General features: G+C 48.5%; 1 protein-coding gene across 1 annotated transcript in view; it reads left to right on the top strand.

The window, feature by feature from the left end:
* Positions 1-332: 332 nt before the first annotated feature.
* LOC104344791 (store-operated calcium entry regulator STIMATE) overlaps positions 333-25,907 on the top strand; it is a 36,010-nt gene continuing 10,435 nt past the window's right edge. The window contains exons 1-4 of the mRNA XM_086474908.1: positions 333-441; positions 14,472-14,520; positions 15,470-15,565; positions 17,539-17,660. Coding sequence (XP_086331034.1) covers positions 333-441; positions 14,472-14,520; positions 15,470-15,565; positions 17,539-17,660 — 376 coding nt within the window. The remainder of the gene's footprint in view (positions 442-14,471; positions 14,521-15,469; positions 15,566-17,538; positions 17,661-25,907) is intronic.

Below are 25,907 nucleotides of genomic sequence, written 5' to 3'. Positions count from 1 at the left end.
TCATCCCCATCCCTATCTTCACACTCATCCTCACCCCTATCTCCATCCCTGTCCCTATCCCTATCCCTATCCCTGTCCCCGTCCCTATCCCTATCCTCATCCCTCTCCCCATCCATATCCCCCATCCTGACCCCCACCCCTTACCCCATCCCCACCCCCGCCCCGCCCGCCCCCTCCCCCGCCCCCGGGCGTGGCCGCCTCCGGCGGGAGCCGGGCGGGGCCGGGGGGGGGGGGGGCGCGGTGGTTGCTTCGGGGCCGCCTTTGTGCGCGCGGCGGCGGGGCCGTTCCGCACCGCACTGCACCGCACCGCTCCGCACCTCTCCGCGCCCGCCATGGCCGCCCCCCGCCCGGCGCACGGCTGCGGCAGCGGCGCGCTGCTGGGCCGCTTCGGCGTGTTGCTGCAGGCGCTGCTGGCCCTCTGCGCCTTCAGCACCCTCATGCGTGAGTACCGGCGGGCTCGGCCGCGCCGGCGGCCCCCAGCCCCGCGGGGCGGCCGGGGGGCACCGCCTCGACCTTCGCCGGGCTCCGGCCCGCGCTGCTGGGGGGCGGTTTGGGCACCCGTTTGGGTCGAAGGAGCACAAGTTCCGCGTTACCTACCTGTAGGGGTTGGGGGGGGGGGGGGGGGGGCGCGGCGGTTCGTGGCCAGGGCTGTGCTGCGCCGGCAGTTGAGGCGCCAGATGCTGCTGCTGCTGCTTCTTAAAACTCTTGTTTCGAGCCGTAATCTGATGGTAATGAAGCGCCGCGAGTTCGCAGCGATAATCTGTGAAGGCTCCGCTTGCGTGAGCGATTACTCGGTCACTTAGAAAATTTTAATGAAGTGTGAAAACTAACGGGGGAACCCGAGGGTTTAGGAGGAAGGAGCTGAAACAGGGCGGGTGTCCGATGCGACGCTGCTGGAGGAGAACAGTAGTGCCCTTAATTGCGTGGTGATGTTTTGTTTAACTTGGCTTAAACTGTAAAATTTTAGGGCTTGGGAGGCTGGGGAAGGAGGTTACCGAGAGAATGTGTTTTAGCTGGTTACTGGGAAGGGGTGAGAAAGCAGCTGAGCAGTGAGCGAAGGTGGGGAGCGCTAATAAAGACCCGAGAAAACTTACTGCTGTTTGGTGCTGCGGCTGCGTTATACTCGGAGCAACGTGTGCCTCGCCTCTCTGTGGGGTTAAGTGGTTTAACACAAGTTGAGTAACACGCCAGAACTCGGATCTGTTTTCCTCGTTTAAAAGCCTGTGGTGATGGGGAACTAAAACTTCCAAGTTGTCTGGCAAAATAGCCGCAGATTTTGAGGCTCCCTTGGTACTCTCTGCCCTCTGGAAACCACTTTCAAAGGCTCCAGCCTTGCGGTTAACGCCAAGCTGCCAGGGAAAACTGCAACAAGTTCTTCCTGCGGTAACTGATAGCTGTTTCCAGCTGCAGGAGCCCAGTTGCAGCACTTCGCTGCTTGTGTTTCACCAAACGCTGACAGCAAGAACAGATTCATTTTGTGCGTCTGCTCCCCTTGGTGATGTGCACACGTGGGTTAATTGCCCTGGGAACTCCGTGGGGTGTCCCAGGAAAGGAAGGACAGCAGTTAACTGTATCAAAGTACTCCTGTGGATGAAGGCTTCCTAACCACTGCTAGCAAATCATCAGCCCTGGGCTAACTGTTGTCCTCCCCCTGCTGCAAGGGCTAATATTTCCTTGAACATTAACCACCTCTTGGCTAATGAGGAGAAACCGAAAGCTGATCCTATGTGGTTTCATTGTGAATTTGCTCAGGGACTAAAGCTGCAGAGGAAACTGCTGGCTGGAACCCCGAAAGCAGATGTGTTTGCAGCCCTGGGATCTCAACCGCAGCACCTTCTCTGGCTGCAGCCGGGCTGGTGGTCCCTAATTCACCCCAGCTGTTTCTTATCTGTGCCCCATTCACACACTCCCAGCTTGAGGCTTTCTCAGATGTGCTGTTGGGGCTGTTACTGTGCAGGCTTCTAACCCACAACAGTTGTAGTGGGCTTGCCAACAACTTTACGTTAGGTAGTAACTTGCTTTGAAGCAGCTTTTGGGCTACGCATGCGGCCGGTTCGGTTGGCAGCTCCAGCTTCAGTTGGAGAAGGCTCCAGCAGCTGGGAGGTGCAGGAGCCTCTTGAGCTGGTGATGATGTGTGTCCAGAGTCAACAAGGTTCTCAAGAACCTTAATTGCATCTTCCTTCCATCCAGCCCAGCATCAAGTTGGGCACCCCAGCTGGATGACTACCTCATCTAGATCTTGGGACACTAGTGTCCCTGGAGTCAGCATCAGCCCTTCTTTGCTACTTCTTCCTTCAGTACTGTGACATTCCTGGTCTGTATTTCTGTTGCTTGTATGTCTGATTTCAGCTTTCAGGGGATGTTGCAGGCCAGCTTGCTCAGTCTTACAGGTCAACAAGTGGAATTCCTATCTGAACCCAAGCCAATGCCTTTTGCATTCCTTCTACTTTAAGGTACCGGCTCAGCTTGGCTATAGGAGCATCTGAGTTTGAACAGATAAGATTTCCAAACTGTGCAGATACTGTTCAGAGCACTTGAAAACAGCTAGAGGAGCTTGGGCTAACAATACTGTGGGTGTTCTGCAAAGTTTTGCAGGTGCATGTGCATGGGGTGTGCTCACAGAGTATGTACATCCACAGCATAGGTCACAAGTATGGCCAGTTTCAGGAAGGATACGTTTATATGTTGTTATCAGAAAAGTTTGTGTCCTTGAATTTCTGTCCCTCGGGGCTGAGGGAAGACTGTCTCCTGCTAACCTGGCAGGAGATCCCAACGGAGGAGGAAGTCTGAATTAATGCTCTGTGTCCCGTGCGTGTTGGAGTTGTAGGAAGCCCAGCTTGTAGTCAATCCTGGAAGAGAATGTAGTGGCAAAATGGAGCTGTCTCCTGTGGTTTCATGTTTTATTGCAACAGCCCACTAGGTTTCTTGAGGCCGGTTTAGCCTGTTTTCAAGGCTACAAAAAAGGTCAATTTAGAGCAAAAGTTCCTGGGCAGCAGAGGGAACACTTGTTTCCCTGTAATGGGAGGAGTGGGACAGTTGCTCCCCATTGCTGTGGAGTACATGAAATGGGTCCTTCACGTGGTGAAAGCAGGACCCAGAAGTCAATGATGCCCAGCCGTGGTAGGGAATCAGGAAAGCTGTTTAGTGTGGTTAGATTAGCCTGGCTAACTACCATGAGCCCTGGTGATGACAGAGTTCCTTTAAGCCTGCAAACATTCTCCTGCTCTTCCAGCAAGAAGGTCTTTCAGGCTGTAGTCAAGCCTAATTCGCTATCGTCCAGGGCTTGTTGCAACTTTGCCCCATTTGGTAATTGAATGAAAATGAGTTGTTGTCCTTCCCACATGCCTGTGGTGGCTTTGGAGAGGCACTTTGGCTGTAAGGACACTTGCTGCGAGAACTAAGACACGAACACTTGAAAGAAGAGGCAGTGAAGCCTAGCAGCTGCGTGTGTGTGCGCGTGTGTGTGTGTGTGGCAATCCAGTTTCCTGTGCAAGAACTTGCCCTTAGGGAGGCTGCGACGTGGAGGAGTGTGGACAATTGTGCAATCCCCTCTGAAGTTGTTTTTAATGCCTTGATCATCACTCAAATGAGTGGAAAAAGCATGTTGCAGTTACTTCAGCTGCAGATGCTGGGTGTGATTTGGGAGTTGAGATCCTGCAGTTGCTCCTATTTATTAAAATTTTCCTGAGGAAGGGGCTGTAGGCTAGCAAAAGCTGTCCAGGTTTGCACCCTGGACAGCAAAACCTTTTGAAATGGAGATCTTGTGTAGAAATTTTAGCTGTACCCTTCTTTGTGTATTAACTGGAGTGCAAGAAAAGCAGATTTTGTGAGTTAAAGGGTCTTTTTCTCCGTTGTGAATGGGAAAAGCTTTCCTTGGAGCTGGTATGCTTGTTTTCTACCTCACCACAAACAGCGTGGAGGGCATCTGAGACCATTTCTTTCTCTTCCAACTTCCTCTCTTCCTGAAACTGTCTTAGCAACCCTCTGAGCTCCTGCAAGAGGTTTAGTAAGTGCTTGTGCTGCAGGTGTCAAAATAGACCTAGCTCTTGGGTGGAGTTCATACTGCCAGGCACTGAGCTCCATAGGCCTCTTCCCACAGTGAAACCTGGTTTTCAGCTTGACTTTTGAAAATGTCTTGGTCCTGCCTAATGTGACACCGTGTCCCTTTATCTCCTCTTGCACATCACTGCTGGATGCGTTGTTCTAGTGCATCTTGCCTTGAGCTGAGTCTAAGAAGGCAGAGCTGTTTGTGGTAGGGACCCTAGTGCTGACCTAGTAGGAAGGGCTTGGCCATGGAAGGGCTCTGTGGGCAAGCAGGGTGATGTTCTATACTCTGGTCCAAGTAGCTTGTCCTGAGACAGGACCACAGGATCTTGCCAGACAGTGTGAAAGAAGCAGTGGCTTTTGACTGTGGTGGAAAATTCCTGGTAAAAATAGAAGTACCACCCCATTGCTGGTGTTTTCCTGGCCCCTGTGCACTTACCAGCTGACTTTCTGGCACGTTTTTCTCCAGGGTGGTGGTCACTTGGGAAACAGCATCCTAGTGTACAGAGTGTCTGAACTTTGAGAGGGGTTAGTGGAAGCTGTGGTATTCCCCTCAATCAGATAAATCAAACTTAAGCAACCTTTTGTGACTTTTGGTAGGGCCTGTAGCGATAGGACAGTGGGTAATGGCTTTAATCAGAGGAGTATAGATTTAGAGTAGATATAAGGAAGGAGTTTTTTAGGATGAGGGTGGTGGAACACTGGTACGGGCTGCCCAGAGAGGTGGTAGATGCCCCATCCCTTGAAACATTGAAGGTCAGGTGTGATGGGGCTCTGAGCAACCTGATCCAGCTAAAGATGTCCCTGCTCGCTGCAGGGGGGTTGGACTAGATGGCCTTTGAAGGTCCCTTCCAACCCAAACCATTCTATGATCCTGCCTCAGTGCTAAGTAAGTTCAGTCTTGTTGCAGTGCATACTTTGAATTGCAGCACTGTTTCTGTGCTTCACAATTAGCCTGAGTACTTTCTATGTGGTGTTTTGGCTTTTACCACGAAAATCTCTCACAAGGGTGTGTGGAAGTGTGAGTGCGTGTCAGCAAGGAGTAGAAATAAATGATAGATCACTTGATCTGTCCAGACCTCCATTCTGTTTTGAAATAAATTTGCCCAGGACAGGAGAGGACTAGAGGCTTACTGTGCCCAGCCCAGGCTCTGCTAACTTTGCTTCCTCTAATACGAATGCGTAACTGTGTGTGATTATTCACACACACGTATATATAATGGGAACTTCACTGCAGACGCTTTTCCCTCTAGGGGAAAACAAAACCATAAAGGTTAACTGTGTCTTTGGAGGTGCAAAGCACGGAGCTTTACGGACTGAGTAGTCGATTTACATGTAGGTTTGTGGGTTAAGTGAAAAGCTACATATGGCAGGACTCTCAAGAGGTTTTTCTTCTGCTTCAGTACATCTGAAAACTGGCTGAGCTTGAAAATGCGCGTTGTGCTTTGTAAGCTGGAAGGTCTGTGCAGCGCTTGATGTGCTTCATTAAGCTGCGTGCAGCTTTCTACAAAGCTTTTGAATTTCAGCTGTTGATTACGTTGACCCCTTCTTGGAAGTCACCTTTTGAACGGCTAAACCAAGCCGTGAAAGCCGCATGCTAAGCGAGGAGTGTGAGGTTCCTGCTTTCTGAAGGAGCAAATGGGTTGGGTGAGCTGAGAAATGAGCTGGCATAGAACTGCATGAAAAGTTATCTGTAACCTGAGGGCTGCAGAGCACTTTGCTGAATTGGTTCTGCGACATATGGTGAACAGTTGATATTATAGGTGACTTCTAACTCTGTAGGAGAAACTTTACAGGGAAACTAGTCTTCTGTAATTACAGGTGGAGCAAGTAAAACTTTAAGGAGGAGTCTGTTAAATTCCCAGCTGGTTTTTTAACATCATTTGTGATAAAACTGTATGGCAGATAGACTTTAATGATAATTACCAGACCAGTTGTATCACTTCATTCTTCAGGTGTTGTTCTCTTAATGATCTCAGATCTTACGGACTTAAGATACAGCATTCCCTGTTTAAACCCCATTTTTCAAGGGACTGACCTGGAATGTGGTGATGCTTATAGAGACAATTACTCCCTACTGCCTCCCCCAGGACTCTGCATTTGAGCAGGAGCCCAGCCTATGTAAGACGTATTGTGTCATCAAATAATATGCCCTGTTCTCAATCTGCAAAGCACAACTGATGCTTGTTATCTCAGATCTGTGGCTTATGACCACCTGGCACTTGGCTATAATGACAGCTGTAAAAATCCACATAGAAATAAGACACATGGGGTAGAGCTTAAAGCTGACAACCATACCAAAGTACTATGCGGCCTTCATTTAGGCAGTTGGGGTCCCCAGATGGATGAATTTTCCAGCAGAGGCTCTTGATATGTCTCTGCAGGGTGGACCACGTGGAGGTTGTGCTGCTCTGCGGGTTCCAGAGCCTCCCCTGCACTAGAGCTGCAGGTGACTCTGCATTTGTATGGGGAATAGGAATATATTGGCTAAACAATGTCAGCAACTACACAAGAAACAGGAGAGGAGCAGCTGTCAGGTGAGATCTGGAGGAGGAAAGATGTCCAGGTCGTCTTTTATTTCTTGTGGTCAGCCTGGGATCTCCAGTGTGCAGCACTGCAGGGCTTTGCGTAGGGCCATTGCTCCAGCAGCAGCTTCTTGAGTGCCTGCTATCCGTGCACGCTTGTCTTGCAAGTCAGAGCACTCTAGCCCAGAATAAACTCTTTTTGCCTGAAAGATGCTGTGGACTACCCCAGCAGTAGCTGGATATCTTCAGTAGGAGTGAGTTCAGTCTATATACTTCCCTGCTGCCTCATGTCTTGCAGGCCCAGAGATAACCTAGAACATATCCTCCATTCCTATTCCTTCCTTCAGTTACCCCCTCTGCCAGTTTTGCTACAGGTGCTTACGTTCTTGAAGCGTTGGTGCAAGGGTATTTGGGAGGGAATGGCTAAATAAATCTATTGCAGGCTAGAGGGATGTGAGTTGGTAGCAATCTGTCTCCTTAAACCACGGACAGGACTCTTGCTGCTCCCTGAACTGATGGAGGGTGTCTGGTTTGAGCCTTTCCAGCTTGGGCGTGTGCCTATCTCGCGAGCAGCATGTTGGCCGCTCTCTGCAAACAGTGGCTGCTGCTTCCTCCCATTGTGTCTCGGGTCGAGCTGTCTGAGTAGCTCAGGCTAAGAATAGTGCAGACCCCAGGGTTTTGGCCTCTGTATGCTGAATGTTGGCTTCTTTCCTGCCTGGCCTTTGGAAAGAGCCTGGGAAAGGGTGTGTCGTTCAAAACAGGTTGAAATGTGTTATTGGAGGCTGTGCTGCCTATAAATAACATGGAGGTTGGGCAGGGGAAGAGCTTCTGTTTCCTCCCTGGTACAGTAGCTCTGAGTCCTCTTCTGCAAAGGCCAGAAATAAAGTCCTGACCCTCTTGCTAGTGTGATGTTGCCCCAGAGATGGGCTTTACAGTAGACGATTTAGCGAGCCTCTCTCTTAAAAGCAGGTGGCAGTGTAACCAGTTCTGGGCATTGCAGCCTTCATTTTTGGTGGATCGTTCACAATTTAAGTGTATTAGTGCTGCTGTACTTATCTCTGGGTACTTCTAATATCAGGTTCATTTTCAGTATTCATCCTCTGGGGCCTGCTACTGAGCTCAGTGGGGTCAGGCTTGCATCTCCTGTGAATCAAGTCCTAGAAGCTTTGTCCGAGCTGACCTCTCCCTTCCAAACCTCAGCTTTTGAATCCTTTGCTTGATTGCAATAAGTTTTATCAAGGAGATGGTGCGGCAATCAACCAAGCACACCTAAGCTTCTCCTAGGGAAGTAAGTTTTCCCATTTGATTTTGTAAAAGCCTGACTTAGGTGCAGCTAATTCTGCACAAATTAAGGGGGTTTGTTTCCACGAGGGGTAAGAGGCACCTGTGCTAGTGCACACACCTGTAGGAGAGCTGTCTGAATGCAACATGGGGTCAGGGATGCAGGAGAATGCTGCATGCAGGGGCCCTCCACCATGTGTGGGGTAAAGAGCAGCACGAGGGAATTGGGTGGTCACTGCTGTCCTTGTCTGAATTGATTATGATAATCAGACAATTCGTTTAAAACGAAAGTAGACAGCAGGGCAGGGTTGCTGCGGACTTGAGTAACGTCAGGGAACTATATGTGTCTGGGGCTGACAAAGCTTGTCCTCCTTCTACTGCATCAAGAAAACACCATAATAGATGTCTACCTCTTATTACTCTGGGGGGAAAAAAAAAGTGAGGCTAGCTGTCATCAAGCTTTTATCTTCTAGCTTTCTGACTATTTACAGATCTATAATGGAAGAGTCTGCTTCCAAACACTTGCTTTTTTTCTTCTATTACATTTCACAGGTTCTTATTCAGATGTCCAACTTCCACCCAGCCTGGTGATCCTCAGGGAATTTCAAGTGTATGTGGTCTTTATTGTCCTTGGCTGAAGAGGAAAGGCCTGGGAGTATTTTGTTTCCTGCCCTGCCCTTTCTCAACCATGGGTAGGCTATGTCTCTCAAATTGTCACTCATCTTCCTTCCCTTTTGGTTTAACTTCATGGCTTTTTATCTGCAGTAACTGGAGCCAAGTAGTAGGAGAGCGGTAACTTGTGAGGACACCAACTCAAGAAGGAAGGCTGTCATCTCACTGAGGCTTTACACCTCTTTAGTGGGATAGACGTGGGTCCCTTTCTGACTCCTAGGAGCATCTTCCTACCTTCCCAGTCTTTTCTTGAGATAATTTGGACCCCATGGCAAGTCTAAGTGGTCACACAGCACCTTATCTCTGTGCTGCAGCAGGGCTGTGTGCCTTGGAGCAGCCTGTATGCTTCAGGTTGGGACTTCATGATGCTTCCTTTAGTTGTTCTTGAGGCTTGTCTTTGCATTTCCTTCAGAAAGGCGTTATTTCTACAGTGTGAACTGTTTTACTATTGACATCCACCTGCTTTACTACTAATTGAAATATAGAGTAATTCAGGATCAGGATGAAATAGGTTCAGTGCAGAGTTGGGTCCTGCAGGATCAATCTGGACAGGCAGTCTCCCTGTTCCTCTGTTTAGCAGCTTGTTTTTTCGTGGGGCTTGCTCTAGCATCCTGCTCTGTTACAAGGCCCCTCAGCCATGAATGTGGAGTCTTCAGCTTTATTTCACCCAGCATCTCCTATCGATCTCTGGCGTCTCTGCAGCAGCAATACACACTGCTGGGTGGTTTTGTGCTGTCAGAGGTAGTTGGCTTGTCATAACTCCCAAATTTGCTGCTCTTCAGAACACAAATAGCTCTGCTCTCTGATGAAAGGGCAACTCCGTAGGCCATCGACACTAGCTAGGACTCACCTTAAACATGCTGCGAACATCCAGACTTTACACCACTGGTGGAAATGTGAGATGAAGCTGACTTCTCAATCTTCCCTGCTTGAAGTGAACCCTGGAGCAATTGTGCCCAACCTGCATTCAGCTTTGCAGTTCATTGCTGCCTTTAGGCTTCCCAGATTTGTCTGAAAGCTCACCTGTATTTCCAGTGGTGTGGACTGCAAGGGGAGGATCTAAAGATTCATGTGAATTTTACTTGCTTCATATATTACTAGGACTAGTGTCCTGTTTAGAGCTGATGTGAAGAGGCATGAGGTGAGATTGGGAGTCCTTACTGTGTGTGTATAGCATGTTTGTAAAGACTTAAAAGGCAGTGACCAGCACATGGGCCCATGAGGAGCAAATGCGTGCCAGAACGCTGTGGGACCTGCACTTTCCTGGCCTGTGGTGGGGTCCCGACTGCTGACCTAAACAGGCTTGCAGGTATCTGGCAGTTTGGAGGGTCACTTAGCTATAGAGATGTGCAGTAACGTTGCTTCCTCACAAAAGCCAGCTTGCTTTACAAGTGGTCAAAGCTGAGAAGGGAATCAGAGTTGGCATAATCAATGCTGTGGCTGGTAGCACTGTTTGGGAAGATAAATTCCTGTTGTTTTCTGCTGTATACCCAGTACATCCTGGTCTCAATTTTATGTAGTTGGATGGGGCTTGTCTCTTGTGCAGCTCTGTGTGCGCTAAACTAAATTTTTAATTGGTTATAGGTGCGAGAACTTAAAGGTGTGATACTTCTTGGTTGCTTTATGTATGTGTAAGCATGCACAACTTTTCTTAAAATAAATCTTAAGGGTGGACTGCTCCGTCTGAGCCATGGCAGCAAGCCCATGCCTACAGCTGGTGGAGAACTGAGTTGACCCCAGTGAGTGGAGACATGTTTTGAGAAGAGCAAAGGAGGCTTCAGCCTTTCTCCAACCTCAGCCAGCTGAGCCTGTGGCTGTGCACGCCGTGGCTTGGCTCTCTGCAGGGCTTGGAAGAGGAGAGGGACGCTTTGCAGTTGCTGCTCAACCTGTTGCTCCAGAGCCCTTGTGTGCTCCCAAAGCGTAAAAGAAGCAGTGCTGCTTCAAAGAGGACTTCATCAGCTCCTTGAGTTTTCAAAGACCTGGTGTGACTTTTATGTGGATTTAGCATCACCCCTAACCTCTGGTTCACGGCTACCGAACAACTCTGCTGCCTGTTTAAGCTCTGGTAATCTTGGCTGGGTTTCTGGTTTAATTTGGAGACAGCCTGCTGCAGCTCTGCACAGTAAATGCCCTATTAAGCAGTTAATTATTTCTCTATAATACTAGCTTTTATCTTTAATACAACAGTTTTACTGTCTCTGATAATTACAGAGTCTCGGATAACTCTTTTAAATCTAATGAGGCATGACAAGCTGTGTTCAACAAGGCACCACGCCATTAACTTCTTACTTCTTACTTGTCATCTTATCACACTGAATTACTGTATTTCTAGCCTGAGTGGCTGTGGATACATAACATGCCACTTCTCATTAAGAAAACAATGAAAATTATCCCTGGTGCTCTTGCAGTTGGGCTAGTGGTCAGCTAGCTGTCCTGGTGGCCTGCAGATCCTTCCAACAGCTTCTCTGCAGCACCCTGCTCTTTGCCTCGTGAGCTGAGCAAGCTTATTAGGTTCAGTTTAAATACTTCTGGCCACTCAAACAGGTCCATGGGTCTCTTGCTTGTGGGTGGGTGAAAGGCAAATGGCCCTTTGAAGGGCATCGGTGGTGATAGACCTTGTTTGTGCTGATGGAAGTCGTTGCTGCAGGGATATCTCGTGGTGGGATGCAGCTGGGTAAGGTGTTTTTTCTGGACAGGGAATAGGTCACAAACTGCTGTGGCGACGCTTGGTATAACCTGACCTGACTTCTGCTTTGTTACCCACTTCTGGCAATAGCGGATCAGGTCATTGGAGTGCTGGTTTTCTGTGGATTTGAGAGTGGCACTGAAACCCCAGCCTGTGCCTGACCAAAGTCCTGAGTTAGGGGGATTGTGTTTTCATGTATCGCCCTGTCACCTTGTCGGTAAATGAAGGACAAAGTTGTACTTCTGAAGTGTCAGTGCTCCTGGCAGGGAGGTTTTTGTGTCCTTCCAGGCTGGACCAGGAAGGCATTTCCCAGGGGAATGAGCCCTTGCTGTCCCTTGGGGCAGATGGTGGGGCTCCAGCTGGCAGGCTGAGTGCTCACATATAGCTGGACCCAACAGATCAGTTAATTACTGTCTAGATGCAGAACAGCAGAGCCCTTTAGTTGGGAATCGGCTGTGCGCAGCTAATGTTTGGTGCTTCTTCCCAGCCTTTACTGCGCCTGCTGCTGACTCTGCTTTGGGAGGTGGGTTTCCCTTCTGGTACACGGAGCCTGTATGAGTTGTGCTGTCAAAACTGTGTATTTCCTCACCGAGCACTGGAGGAAAAAGCCTTGTTTCAGGCTATAGCCTGAGTCATTCAGATACACTGTGGGTATTTTGTGGGATGCCCATGGGACCAGCTACTGTGGTGTGCCTGGATTAGATCAGTTCCTGGCTCCAAAAGGTCAGTTTTTACTTAGAAGCTGTAGTTTCTCCATGGTTTCACTAACTGAAAGACTAACCAGTGGGTCGAGTGTAAATCTGGAAAGAGAGCTGGATACCAAGTTGTGTTTAAAATTGTGCTGGCCTTATCAGCAGTGTTAGTGCTCTAAAATGGACTGGAGGTGTTGCCTGTGTCCCGTTCCTCCCACAGGCAGTAAGGAAACTCAGGTCTATGAAAGTGCATCTCCTTACCCCACGGGAGAGCAGGCAGAAGCACGTGGCTCTGATGTCCCTTTCATCTGTGGCACTTAGGGTCCCTGTCTTCATATCCCCAAGCTGCCCTGGGAAGTGTCCTTGTGTGCCAAGAACTGTCAGCAGTGAAAAAAGCCCCTTCCTTGGTTGTGAATTTGAAGGCTGTGTCTGATTACATGTAGCTGGGGGGGGGCGGATGAAGAAAGAATAGCTGCGACAAGTGGGATGGTGTGTGTCTGGTCTGGCTTTTGGTTGCTTTTTAAAGGAGCAGAGTAGGCTACAGGACTCCCAAGGATGAAGACTTACTGGTGGTAAAATAGATTAACTCATGGTCTGTTTGGGCTTCTGCAGTCTGGGTACTCTTCAGTACTCATTGCAGTGATCTGCCTGGTGTCGGGCACAGATGGGCTGTATGGAGGGATTTGGTGATTACTGCTTACGATAAGTACCCTTGGGGTGGCTTCTCTAACAGGGTTGCACGCTGCACGTTGATTCGTGCTCATGTGTCCTGCTGCTTTCAGGCTCCTTGGTTTCACTAGATGGCACCACCAAGCAGCCGCTCTGCTTCCATCCCTGGCTGGACTGTCAGGAGTTAGAGAGGATGCACTGAATTTTACTTTTTTTTTTTCTTCTTTTTCATTTCCCTCAAAAAAAAAAAGAAAAGTCACAGCTCATTATTTTTAACTCTGAATCCTGTTCAAGGATTCAGCTGGCAGCGTGTTTGGGAACTGGTTGTGGCGGACGTAACCCGCTGTCCATCTCAAGCTCATTAAGCACTGGTGAGGAGGAGAGTGGTTCCAGCAGCGGAGGCAAGGTCAAGGATCTGCACCCTCTGTGTCTGCCTGAGGTTTGGAGGCAGCGTGCTTGGGGCAGCAGCTGTAACGATGATGTTCTCTAGCTCTAGATGTAGCTGTTAGCAACCTTACCACAAAGCAAGACTGTGCCACTGAATGACCTTTACTTTTGTGGGTTTTTTTTCTTCTAATTAGTAAGTCTAATGTAGTGGAAAAGCCGCTTGCAAGTCTGCTTGTTCCAGAGCGTTGCTACCTGGGGGTTTAAGGAGAACAGTTGGCCTGGTAGCTGATACTTTCTAAAATGGGCTCCTATCTGGAGTGGCAGCAAAACTGTCAAAAATTACTTCTGCATGGGATGTGGTACTTGGTACTTTTCCGTTAGCAGCTCCTATTTGTGCATGTGAAAGCTGGCTGAAGCCAAGGAGAGCATCAGATCTCTGTGACAAACTCACTGGGACCTTTTGAGATGCTTCTGCAATGTCCAGATCTCACTCTGAGCAAAACTAGGTAAGAATCCAAGCTGCTCTTATCTCCAGGTAGTGACTAGAGAAAGCTGAGCAATAGACAAACAACTACAAAGGACAGCACCAGAGGACTCCTTGGAGGAGGACAGAAGGGCTGCAAGAAGCAAACTCCTCTATGGCCAGAGGGGCTTCATTTAAAGAATCATAGAATGGTTTGGATTGGAAGGGACCTTTAGAGGTCATCTGGTCCAACCCCCCTGCAGTGAGCAGGGACATCTTTAGCCAGATCAGGCTGCTCGGAGCCTGGTCCAATCTCTCCTTGAATGTTTCCAGGGATGGGGCTTCTACCACCTCTCTGGGCAACTTGTGCCAGCGTTTCACCAAATGTCTCTTTCAGGGCATGTGGTTGGTGGTACTGAAGCCGTGTGTCTTGGACTACTGCTCCGCAGTGGTAGCCAGAGGGCATGCAAAATATTGTGTAGTGAAATAACCTTTTAATATTAGCTGGCACAAGCTTGGAGCCATGCCAGCTTGCAGGGTTTTGGGGGTTGGCACAGGTACCTTTAGGCTGGAGATGTGTGCAAGGTTCCTGGAAGGTCCTCTGGCCTTGTTAGCTGCAAGGAGGAGATGGCTTTATTGTGCTGCTGTGACTCAAAAGCTTAACGGACTCTTGGGCCATGTCATTTCTCTGTTGCTACCATAATTTTAATTTGCCTGGAAGAATTATTAGGGCTGGTAGGTAGTGATGACCCTCCCTAGCTTCCCTTAAGTCGCTTTCTGTGGCATGAAGATGCTGCTGCTGAAGGATGCCAGAAGCAAACATCTACCTCCCAAACACCTCAGCTCCTCATCCTTCTGACCTGTGGGTGCATGCATTGCCTCTGGTTAGTTTGGAGCCGGGTCCTTTGGCTTTGCTCAGCTGGAGACTAGCAAATGCTGAGTGTCCTCCAGATTTTTTTTTGACTGCTTTTGCATTGAAGATTGGCGCAGACTGCACACATGTATCAGTTCAGCTCTGCTGGTTAATGAAACCTCTCTAATTTTCTTTGCAGTGAAACGATTTAAGGAACCAAAGGAAGAGAGGCGTCCCTGGAGGATATGGTGAGATCTTTAATTTGGTAACATGTAATATTTTCTCTTGTACTAACAATCTTCTAGGCCCTCTGAATGTCCTGCATGGTACTCTGTCATTAAATGAGATACTCTGCTGCTGCTTCCCAAGGAAACCTCCATAAAGTAGCTGATGCTCCCTAGAAGTAAAATTCCTTGCCTAGCTCCTCCAGAAAAGCTTGTTTTTACTGTAGGTGACTGAACTGGGAGGTTATGGTCCCCTCCAGTCTGCTGGCATACCTGCATGTGGGCTGTCTCCCAGACAGGGTCAAGTTTTGTTCTTAAATTTGATTAATCGCTTTGCATCCCCTGACCCAGCTCAGGTGTAGACCAGGCAACACGTTTAGCTGTGTGTTGATGTAAGGTGGCTGGGTGTTGCTGTCAGCTTCGGGCACCTCTACAAAGCATCTCTGTATTGTAGAATTTATGAGTTGCCAAGAGGTGGGCGTAGGGTTGGGATCGGCGTATGGTCGGGCTGGCTTGGCAGCATGGAGCTACCAGCCAACATGAGTGGTGAAAAGCCTGTTGGTCTCCTCAGTTTGGTTTTTCCTCCAAAATAATTTGGGAATTCAATCCAATTCCCTGAGGATGGGTGCAGAAATTGTACGTAGCTGAACAGCTTCCCTGCACCTTCTGCTGGTTGGAGAAGCTGGGGCTGGGCTGGGCACTGGAGGGCGAACTGCCTTTTGCAGGCTAAAACTCAGCAGCAGTTCTGCGAGACTGAGCCGCTACGTGCTGAAGCGGGAGGGGGGAGGTGGTGTTTAGGGGTTGTTTTTTGGTGTTGGCAAAACTGCCCCTTTTCACCATGTACAACTTTTTGGGCATCAGGAATGCGTCTTGGAGGAACGCAGATCCACGCAGGACCTTCGCTTGGGTGACTGTTCTGCTGCTGGTGCATCAGGGCACAGATCTTTTTGCCTTTTTTTTTTCTTTTCTCCAGGTTTTACGATACCTCCAAGCAAGCAATAGGTGCCCTCTTCATCCACTTTGCCAACGTTTTTCTGTCGGATCTCACTGAAGAGGACCCTTGCTCTCTGTAAGTACACAAGGTGTTCGCATTCGTGTCCTACGTCTGCAAAAGGAAGAAACAAGCCTGTTGGAAAAGGTCATACCTGGTGGAAAGTGATCCTTTTGAGGTACTATGTGGGGATAAAGCACGCTGAGCTTATTTTCAGGGTAGGGTTGTCTTCTGGTCTTTGAAGTCTGATGGAGGTGAAGTAGTGCAATCATGCTTTGAAATACAGTGGCAAAAAGCTGCAGTAAACAATGCAGTGGTGTCCCACGGAGTGTCAGCTGTTAAATGTGCCGTTTGTTTGCACACCAGACTGCAGTTTGAGCAGTATTGAGAAGGATTTCTGAACTGTGTGGGTGAAAGCCTTTGTCCAGGGTAAGGATATTTTTTGGGATACTCAGTTGCACCCACCACATGTGTGCACAATAGTCCTGTTGGGGGGCTTTTTTAGCCAGGCTTTGGGCTTAACGTAGAAGTGCCACCTTTACTTCAGGCCAGCTGCTTCGCAGCTGCAAACTTAGTTTCAGAATTAACTTTATCCTGTTTTGAGAGAATTCTCTAGACTTCAGAAGGCTGCTGAAAACCTTCTGGCCTATCTCCTTTTTATATACTAAAATGCTGCGCCTCGATATGTGTCTTTAAACAGACACAAGTTTGGCTGGGGCTAACTATAACCTCTAAAATGATTTATTGCTTTTTAAACAGTGTTTTAAAATAAACCCTTTTGTGCTTATGCTGTGCCCTTCAGTGTTGGGTTTTTTGGTTGATGGGGTTTTTTTTTCCTCTTAATGTATGTTTTGTTTCCCTGTGCTGCCTGACTTGTCATCCTGAACCAGGCAGCTTAGAATGCTACAGCCTGGGCTTTGAGGCTCATATGCTACGTGTCCTGCCCAGTATAAACCACCAGAGACTCATGTTTGTATTGGAGTGCTCTGATTTCAGCAGCTGGAAACTGTAATAAGCTAGTCTGAGCCTTTGGATGTAGAAAAACTTAATGTCATGTTTTCAAAGTGGATATCAAAAGCAGATTGTTATTTCCAGTGTCCTTATTCAGAGGCAGTATCAAATTCTGGAAAAGGAAATGTTCATTCCTGTAGCTCTGTGCTTGGTATTTTCTTCATGCTGTAGAAATCTGGCCTGATCTGGCAGAAAATATTCCAGTAATGGAAAACTGGCCAGAAAACATTAGTCTGAGTGATATATTTTTTTGTTCTGGAGTTCATTAAAATACCAAGCCCTGGATTAGAGCTTGGACCCTGCAATCCCCAGAAGGTCCCTGCAGGTCTCCAGCCTCTGGCGCTCTATCCAGTGAGGTTTAAACATCCAAAGCTGCAAAGCAAACCTGTTGAGCCCGAATGTCCTGGTGGGGATGGGTTCAGCTCCTGGATCTGCAGTGGGGACCCTGAACCAGAGGCCTTTGGGGGCCACGGGATGCCTCCTATTGAGCCAAGCCTCTCGCCTCTCCCAAGACCTTCTGCCTCTTGGTCTCTTTCTCTGCTTATAGGAGCCTCTTGCAGCTGCTCAGTGAAACAGATTTTTTTTGCCTCCTCTTCTGCACAGTTTGCAGAGCAGCCGTGGTGTCCAAGAAGCTTCCATTTTCTTGTATGAAATTCCAGAAGTGTTTGGTTCTGTTTCCCTGAAACTTGGGATTTCATCCTAATAAGAACAAAGGATACTGCAGATAGGAAGCCTTCTTTTTTGGGGTAGCTCTTAAGCAAGGCTGGCCCAGGAAATATTTAGTGCTGTATGAATAAATGAGAAATGCCAGAGAGTTGGCGGAGCCTGCGCGCTTCTCTGCTGCACAGGCTATTAAACTAAGAAATTGCTGTTAAGGCTGTAGGAAAAATCCAGTAAAAAAGCAAGGAAGTGAGCTTGGAATATTAAGTGGGAATTTTCTTAAATCTTGGGGTTTTTTAATGGATTCCCATATTGAAATAAAAGATTTTGAGTAAGACTGAAGACCACGACTGAAACCTGAGTTTTTCCTCTGCTCTTAGCTACCTTATTAATTTCATCCTTGATGCTACGCTGGGGATGCTGCTGATCTGGCTTGGTGTGAAAGTTGTCTCCTGGATCGTGCAGCGTAAGAAGTACACGTACCTGGTCTTCGGAGAATATGGTAGGTGTCAGCCACTCTGCACAAAGGTGGCTCGTTTGCTCCCAGCTACGAATGGGGAGAAGAAAATGTCAGAAACTACCTTTTGGGGTTAAAACATGCGAGCAGCTTGCTTCTGTTATCCCTTCTGCAAGGAGCTCACAGAGCATAGTACCGATCAGCCTGTTAAATGCTGGGACATCACTGGTTTCATGGTAACTCTGCACAGCACACTCGAGCGTAGCAGGTTGGTGATGAAAGGTTGAACGCTTCCTTGGGTGGATAATATACCCCAGGACATGCATATGATAAATTAAGGTGCTTTGAATGTGGTGGTGGTGACTTTTGTGGGGTTCTTTTAGGGTTTGTTTGTTTTTTTCCCCTAGCCTCTCAGTTCAAAACATTGAGTTGTTCTTGCGTTTGCCTTGAGGAGGCATCAGCAGGACGCAGCCTGGCCCCAAAACTGAGTTCTCAAGTGACTTGTGGGGTTTAGGGGGCGGGATGTGCCAGTTGATTTTTTTTTTTAAAAAAAAAAAGAGCGTGGCTGAATCTGGCCTCTGATTTCCTGCGTTGAGATGATTCAGAAAAGCCTTTCTCTGCCATCCCCACTAGAGGGTAGCACTTCTCTTCAGAAAGACCAGAGCCAGCTTCCAGCAGAGCAGGGCTTCTCTGCGGCTGCAGGGAAGGGGAAATTAACCCTTTGCCTATTGTACGTGGTATCTCGAGTAAAGACAAATTCAGGCTGACTTTAGAAAATACAGCCTATTCATACCAATCACATTCCAACACTTGAAGACCTTTAATCATTAAGCCTATTCTGAAGGTGGTCTCATTCCTTTGTATTTTTAGTAGCTGGTCCGATAACTGAGCTGGTGAAACTTGGGCCAAACTAGGACTGGTGTGGAGACCCCACTGACTCGTGAGCTCTTACCGAGACTCACGTTCAGCATCAGTCAGTGGGTCATGGCATAGGATGAAGGGGGTGGTTGGGTTCGTGAGGCAGCAGAAGGAGCTACAGACTGGGAATGAGGTGACAACAGATGGCTTGAAACGACGGCACGTGGCAGGGCTGGCTCTCATCAAACCTGAGAGTGGCTTTAAGGGCTGCAGTGGTCTCCAGAGCAGGTTGAGCATCCTGACAGCATGCATTTGGTGGGGAATACCTTTTCCCCTGACAGCTCTTTCTCAAAGAGCTGAGGAGCCAAGCATAGAGTGCTAAAGTCCTTCCGATGAGACAGCAGAGGAATCCAGATATTCTTGGTTCAGGGACTGGCATTTTTCCCTTTTTGAGCAATAGGGACTGGGAGCCCAACTGCAGCCATCCCAGGAGGCATCCCAGAGCGCAGCTTCACGTGTCCCATCTGCAGTTGAGCAAAAGCAAGGAAATGTTAAAGTGCTTTAACAGCTTGCTTTGACCTTGCAGAGCAGTAATGAACTTCTGTTGAGCTGTAGCTGGCCCCTCATGAAGGCTGGCTTAGACTACAGAAACAGCTCACTCCTCTGAGGAAATCTTGCTTTCATTAATAATAACCAAAAAAAGTTTCTGCTGTTGCTTGATTTTAGCTCTTGAATTGGGGGTTAAATATTTCATCCACCAAGCACCACTCTTGGCACAGGTCTCTGGCCAGGGCAACCACACTGGAAAAGTTAGGTAGGAGGCAAGTGGCGTGTCCAATGCCATCCTGCCGTGGGGCTCGGGAAGGAAAACACTGCTGTCCTCATCTTGGGTGTTGAGTAACTTCCAAAACTGTTTGGAAGATGCTAGTAAACTTTGTACAGTTTGATACAAGCTCCAGGAATATGATTCATTTTCTGGTCTGATTGCTGTACCAGACTTCGTGTTGCTTTCCTCAGTTCCCCTGAGGAGCAAAAGCATCTCTTGCAGCCCTGCAGAGGAGGAGGGGCAGAATACCAGGGGAGCACCAAGTCCCTGTTGCAGACAGTAGTGAGTGCCATTGCTCCAACTATCAGGAAAGAACAGTTGTGTCTTCACCCATCTACCTGTCTGGTCTCTGAGCAGGAAAAACCTGTGGCAGCCGCTTCCTTTCTGAAGTTCCAGCTCTTGGTTGCATCCCTGCAACTGATGCAAACTGCTGCAGTTATCCTTTGTTTTGGGCTCCAGCAGTCCCTTCTGCTCTGCTGTTGGTAGCCTGTCTCCACGGCCCCGGGTGGTTCTCCCTGCGTGGCTGCAATGGCTACATTAATGCAGAAGAAGAAAAAAAAGGGGGTGGGGGAAAGGGAAAACCCCTAAATCTACACTGGTATTTCAATCATCCAGCTGTCCAGAACTGTTTAGAAAAATCAATTACTTTTCTGTTTCCAAAAGCCAGGAGACAGCCGTTCTGAGATCAGCCCCTGTTGTGCCTGAGCTCTCAGCCAAAGACTGCTGCAGCCAAGAATGACCTGGTTTTTAGCTAGTGGAGAGTCGAGGGCTTCTATATGCTTGTGTTGCTCCATCTTTGCCCAGCAGCTCTTGATGACTCTTTGGACCGAGCACAGGAAACTGCATTTTACAAGGCTGCTGTCTCTTCTGAAGACGCTTGGCTCCTGAGATCAAAGATTGGAGAGGTTTATTCTTCATCTTGGTTCATGTAGGCTTTGGAGAATGATGGTTGCCTCACACATACTCAGAGCTGACAAACTACAAATGCTCTGTGCATCACTGCTCTAGCAGGGGAGCAGCAGGCCACGTCTATAGGTGCTTTCCCTGTAGGGGACTTCTGCAGGGAGGAGAACAAAGCAGAGGGCTTGAGAGGTGGCTACCCATGGTCTTGCAGGTCCCGTGGGCCTATACAGACTGAGCAAGGGAGATGCTGGCTGGAGTCAGCACGCAGATGAAGCTCGGTTCAGCTTGGTGCTCCACCTCCAAACTGCTCCAGTGCGCTTCTCCCTCCCCTATTCCCATGGCAATAAGCAGCTCCCTGGAGGGAACCTCTGGATGGCTGCAGTGTCCTGGCATTGTAGTTGTGTCTAAAGATGCTGAAGTATTACTTTAGAAATACTGGAGTATTTCTTTCAGGTAAGCAAACACTACGAACTTGTGTTAAGAGATGATTTCTGCAATGTGCAAGTAAAATGCTGAAGAGGAGCATTAAGAAATGACGGGGAGAAAAAAAGAGGGTGTTCTTGCTTGAAAGTGCCTCTCTGGATGCTGACTTGCGTATGACTGTGGTCACGGTCAATGACTAGTCTAAGCTTGATGCTTTGTGCTCATTCACTGTCTGGAAATGGAAAGGCATGTTGCTTGGAGGCCTTTAAAGTCTGTTTGGTGGCCTGTTGAACTCTGCTGGTCAAATTTAGTTATAGGAGAATGTGCTCTGTGCCAGCTGCTGGGTTTAACTGAGGACCTGTGTGGGCTGCTTTTGGCCCTCTTGTGATGTTGTACAAAATTTCCATAACAAATATTCCCATGTCCTGAAGCAGCCAAGGGAGCTGGCTGCTAATGCTTGAGGAAATACTGCTGAAAATAGCTCTAACCTGAGGGGCTGTCCTGTCCTGAGCATGCTTGGCTTTTCCAACCCTAGGACCAGAGGAGAAAAGTAAGGAGAGGACTGAAGATCATCTTCAAATGGTCAAGTGTGTGATCAGGTCCCTTGCTTTGAGCAGGGGTGCGAACCTTTGAGCCTCCTGGATCCGGTTGATAGCAGCAGTGCTTACCCCACTGCAACAGCAGTATTTCCAGGGACTGCAGGCTGGGGACTGCTTCCAGCTGTACGCTCACTTTTAGTTCAGATGCAGAACATGCCGGAGAGGGTCTGGGATGTCCGTTGGACCCATCTGGCTGCTTTGATGCATCAGGTCCCAATCTCTGAAAACCTTGTTCTTGCCCTCACAGTGAGCACTTCTGTGCAATTCAGATGCTCTACTGCTATTTCTTGCCCTCCTTTGTCCTTGACACTGATAATTAGGTCTCTGTTTTAGTGGTACCATTTGAGTATATCTTAAGAGGTTTTTATTGACCTTTTCTATTCCCACCATGTCACCTGGTACAAATTTTTGGTGCTTTCAGATGTTTGGTTTTCAACCTCCCTGAACTCTCTGCTTTGGCTGTGGTGAAGCTTTTTCCTACCTGCTCAGTGCACACACAGTCCTCAAAAGACTGTAAATAAAGCTGTCTGGCAGTAACGTGGGCCATGCTGACAGCTTGGTGCATTAGACAGCCTGGATTAAAACTAATCCTGTTGTGTGGTAACAACTCAAATACCTCAAGCAGCGCTGCTTTTGCTCTGCAAGCAGTTGGGTGCCCACGCACAAGCGGAATATGTGAGACAAGTGTTTGTGTGAGGCTGCTGGAGGCAGCAGTGGTCCTAGGTCTGCACCAAGGAAGTCTTGCTGATGGTGGGGAGCATCAGCGATGCTGCTGGAGAACAGTCTAAAAGAGTGTGTGTGTTCTTTGAGGTGAAGGAGGATATTTGTTTTTATGAGGGTGGGAGGTGGCTGTAAGAAGGCTTGAGCAAAGAGTGTTCATTAAGCTAAAAGATGGTAGAGCCAATGTGTAGAGCTGAGATGTCCTGAGTTACCTTCCAACCAGGAAACTGGAAGTGTTCAAAGGGAGCATGGTACATGTAATCTCCTACAGGTGTGATGTGGAGGCTGCTGCAAGGATCCTTTGGAATGATTCCCCATGCTTCAACAAGGAAAGGGAAGCTCTGAAGGCAGCGAAGAAGAGGAGAGCATATTTATTTCTCTTTGTTTTTGTGGGCTGGTGATCTTCTGTGACAGAAACGTTGTTGTATGTAACGGAAACACTTCATGTAAGAAGAATCCATGCATGGAGCAGGGCGCCTCTGGACAGCACTTGATCCATTAAAGACATCAGGTGGCATCTGAGGATGCCTCTGACCATCCTGCTGTAGGAAGCCAGCACCTAAATGAGGTGTCTGGTTAGCTGGGATCAGTTTAAGCTTTCTAGCCTTGCTTCCTAACTGTGGAAGGAGGAGATGTGGCCCTTCTGTCTCATGGGCTTGTCCAGGGACCACACCAAAGGCTCCCTCTTCCCTGATGAGATGCGAATAGATGGTGACTTGAAGGTTACTGGCATTAGAGTTAGGTGAATTAGTGGTGAGTTAGGCGTGGATGATGGCCACTCTGAGGTGGATCAGTGGTCCTTGGATGACTTCAAACTTGCTGAGGTAAGCAGCAGCCAGCTGAGCTCCTTGATGAAGAGGAAATGAGCCACTGCCTGTTTCTAGCTGAAGGCATCCTTGCAGCCCTGTGGGCCGTGCTGCTGTTTCATTTTCATCTTTGTCCTGAGTTATTTTGCTACAGAGCAGCCTCCTGTCCTTGGGAGACCAAGATGCAGTAAAAAGTAACTGTGGAGACACCCTCTGATCTTCTTGTCAGGGAGTGGAAATTAAGTCCTGTCTGATTCTATGCACCAGGATGGATTCATGTACAGAAGCATCTCATCCCATAGTCTGAAAACAAAGCTCAGAATGGAAAAGGAGGAGGAAGAGGTGGTGGAAAAGTAGCAGTTTTGAGCTGCTCAAGGTGATACAGCACCTGGCCACATCTGGCCTCTGTGTAGGTCTGTGGGTCTCTTTCCATAACCTTCTACTCTCTACCCTGGACATGTAAGAAGTGCTGATGTCCCTCTAACTGTAGAGAAGATTCACAGCATCTTCTGTAGGTAATGCAGAAAAGACTGGAGTGAGAAATACAAATACTTGAAGCTCCATGCTGTGGTGGAGGCACCTTTGACAAGGTGGGATGTGGTGGGTAGTGAGGGGCGCAGGTCTGCTTGGTAGTGCAGGCGTGCTGTACCACTTGTGCCTGCCCTGTACGCTTAGCCAGTGAAGCTGGTCTAACTGGGGTAGAGCTCTGGTCTCGGAGAAGTGGGGTTCCCTAAGGGGGATCTTGGAGTCGCGTGGTAAAACCTGTTCTCTAGCAAAGGGAGAAGAGTTTTTCATTTTCCAAAGGTTGTCAAACCTCAAGAAAACTCAAGAGCAATTTGATAGCTTTCTTGTGAGCTGAAAGCGAAGGGGAAATATTTTGGGTGAGGAGCTGTTAACGTTGGCGACGTGGGCAAGTCCATGCCTAGGGTGAGTTCAGAACCAGGTTGTCTTTTGTAGTGGCTGTGTATCAGCCTGGTTAGCCCTGGCTAGGGCTGCCTAGTGCACAGTATGCGAAACTAAGAACCATAGCCTGCTGTTTGTGATGAATGGTAGTGACCTCCTATCCCCAAAAGGGTGTGAGGGGGGCGGGTATTTGGGAGAGATCTCAAACTTGCCGCTGCTGCAAGCTGAGATGACAGAGGGAGGTGTTCTGCCAGTGCTGTCGCAACTGCAGTACAGAAGGGCCGACTTGCAAAGGGTGCTGTGGCCGTTAGTCCTGTCTCCCCGGGCGCACGGAGCACAGCTGAGAACACAGAGCAAAAGGGAAGGAGTTCAAATGCAGGAAGGACACGATGGATATGTTTGTTTTCCTGTTTTGTTTGTACTCGGAGCTCCGCTGGGTGATGGTAACCTGGGGGTTTGTAGGAGAATCGATTGGTCTTGGGGTATGGGGCAAAAAGCCCCGCTACAAAGTCAACTGTGTGCCCGAGTCTATCGGGAGAGGCTGTCCATGCTTCGGGAGGGTTAAAACCTCTCTGACACTGACCTTTAACTGCCAGCTGCCTGTAGCACCGTTCCAGGCTCCTCTGCAGACCACCCATTAAGCTGTTGCCTGCCAGGGAGCGGAGACGTGTGCTTTCTGAAAATCCTCTGCGGGTTGCGCTCCCACGTAACCTTCCTGGCTCCCTCTTCCTTCCCTCCCTCTGTGCGGCTGCCTGCTGGTCTGCCGCTCTCTGCTTGCTGTCCTCCCGGCTCAGCAGCCTCTCTGCACCCTTGGCCTCCCAGTCCTTCCCTCTCCCCTCCTTTGCTTCCTTCTTGGTCATGGCTTGAGCAATTAAAAAGCTGGGATGCAAGGTGATCACGCTGAGGTCTCTGGCATGGAGACACTAGCTGGATGCCACTACTTCTTAGCTGTAGCTTTGTGACGAGGCAAATGTTCTGGTACGTTGCTAATAAATGGTAGAATAAGGACAAATAGACACATAAACCTGCTTTGCCCTTGCTGGGAGGCAGATCCCCTTAGAGCTGGGCTTGGTTGGATACCAGCTCTTACTAAATCCTGGCATGCACTGCCGGTCTCTGTGGCCTGTGGTTTGGATAAATGTGCTTTTGCAAACTGCTGGTGATGTCTTCCCCTGCCACGTCTCAACTGTGTTGTGCTGAGGAAGGTGGGGCAGAGCTCCCAGTCTGCTCCGGCAGCGCATTGAGCATCGGCATCTCGCAGTGGGTTGGGTTCTCTTGCGCAGATCTAATTCCAAATTCTGGCCTGATTATGCTGGAAATGAGTGCTGCCAGGGGTTATCTTTATATTTGAGTGGTAAGAGGAAATGTTGCAGCTTCCTAAGGCAGATACTGTAGCTCAGTTTTGCAGACCTGAGATATTCTGATGAGCCCGGGAAGATGATAACCAGCTGGCAGGGTGCTTACAGAGGGCTGAAGCAAGCACATGTAATAGATATGGTACCATTATCGTTGTTAACAATGCAAATATGCTTTTACTTACTGCTTAGTGAGTACCCCATTGGAAACATTCATATTTAATTAGCATTGATTCTTTTTGAGTGAATTGCTCTAAAACCTGGAGCAATGGAGCCCCTGTCTCTTGCTCAGACAGCAAGTATCGCATAACCAGTCGTTCACTTGATCAGCAAAAAAGTTAATTCAGTTTAGGACTGAAAGCTTATGCTTCTTGTGTTGAAACTGGTGACCAGAAATTTTCAGACTGTTGCTGGGTGGGTAAGGCTTGGGCAGAAGCAAATTGCAGGTAATGTCTTTAATGACTGATTTGGATTTTTTAACTTATTTTTTTCTTTTATAGAGGGTGCAGGATACTTACTGGTCCTTGTATAGAGGAGAGTCAGTCTCTTGGGGACTGATCCTCCAATAGCAATCCCCAGTGCCTTAGGGATTGCTATTGGGATTAGCTTTAAATCAGGAAGGATTATCAGTCTGCCATGCTGGTCAAAATTACCAGGATTTTGTGAGCTACTCCTACGAGGCTGCTAGCCACTGGAAGGGTGGGGGAAAAGTGGAGGTGACCCATCTCTGCAGACTTCTCTAGGTTTGCCAGGATGAGAAATTAAATCTCTGGTGCCTTGACAGAAGGATACCAGACAAGGGGCAAATGAAACAATGGATGCCCCAAAGCACTGCATGCTTGTCAGGGACCCTTTGAGTAGGATGCTGAGGTTTCTGAGTTTTGAAGCTTCCTCTAAGG

The sequence above is a fragment of the Leptosomus discolor genome, chromosome 1 (genome assembly GCF_034619465.1).
Source record: "Leptosomus discolor isolate bLepDis1 chromosome 1, bLepDis1.hap2, whole genome shotgun sequence".
Lineage (NCBI taxonomy): Eukaryota > Metazoa > Chordata > Aves > Leptosomiformes > Leptosomidae > Leptosomus > Leptosomus discolor.
The sequence above is the reverse complement of the archived record's forward strand: the minus strand, read 5'-3'. Positions and strand labels throughout refer to the sequence as shown.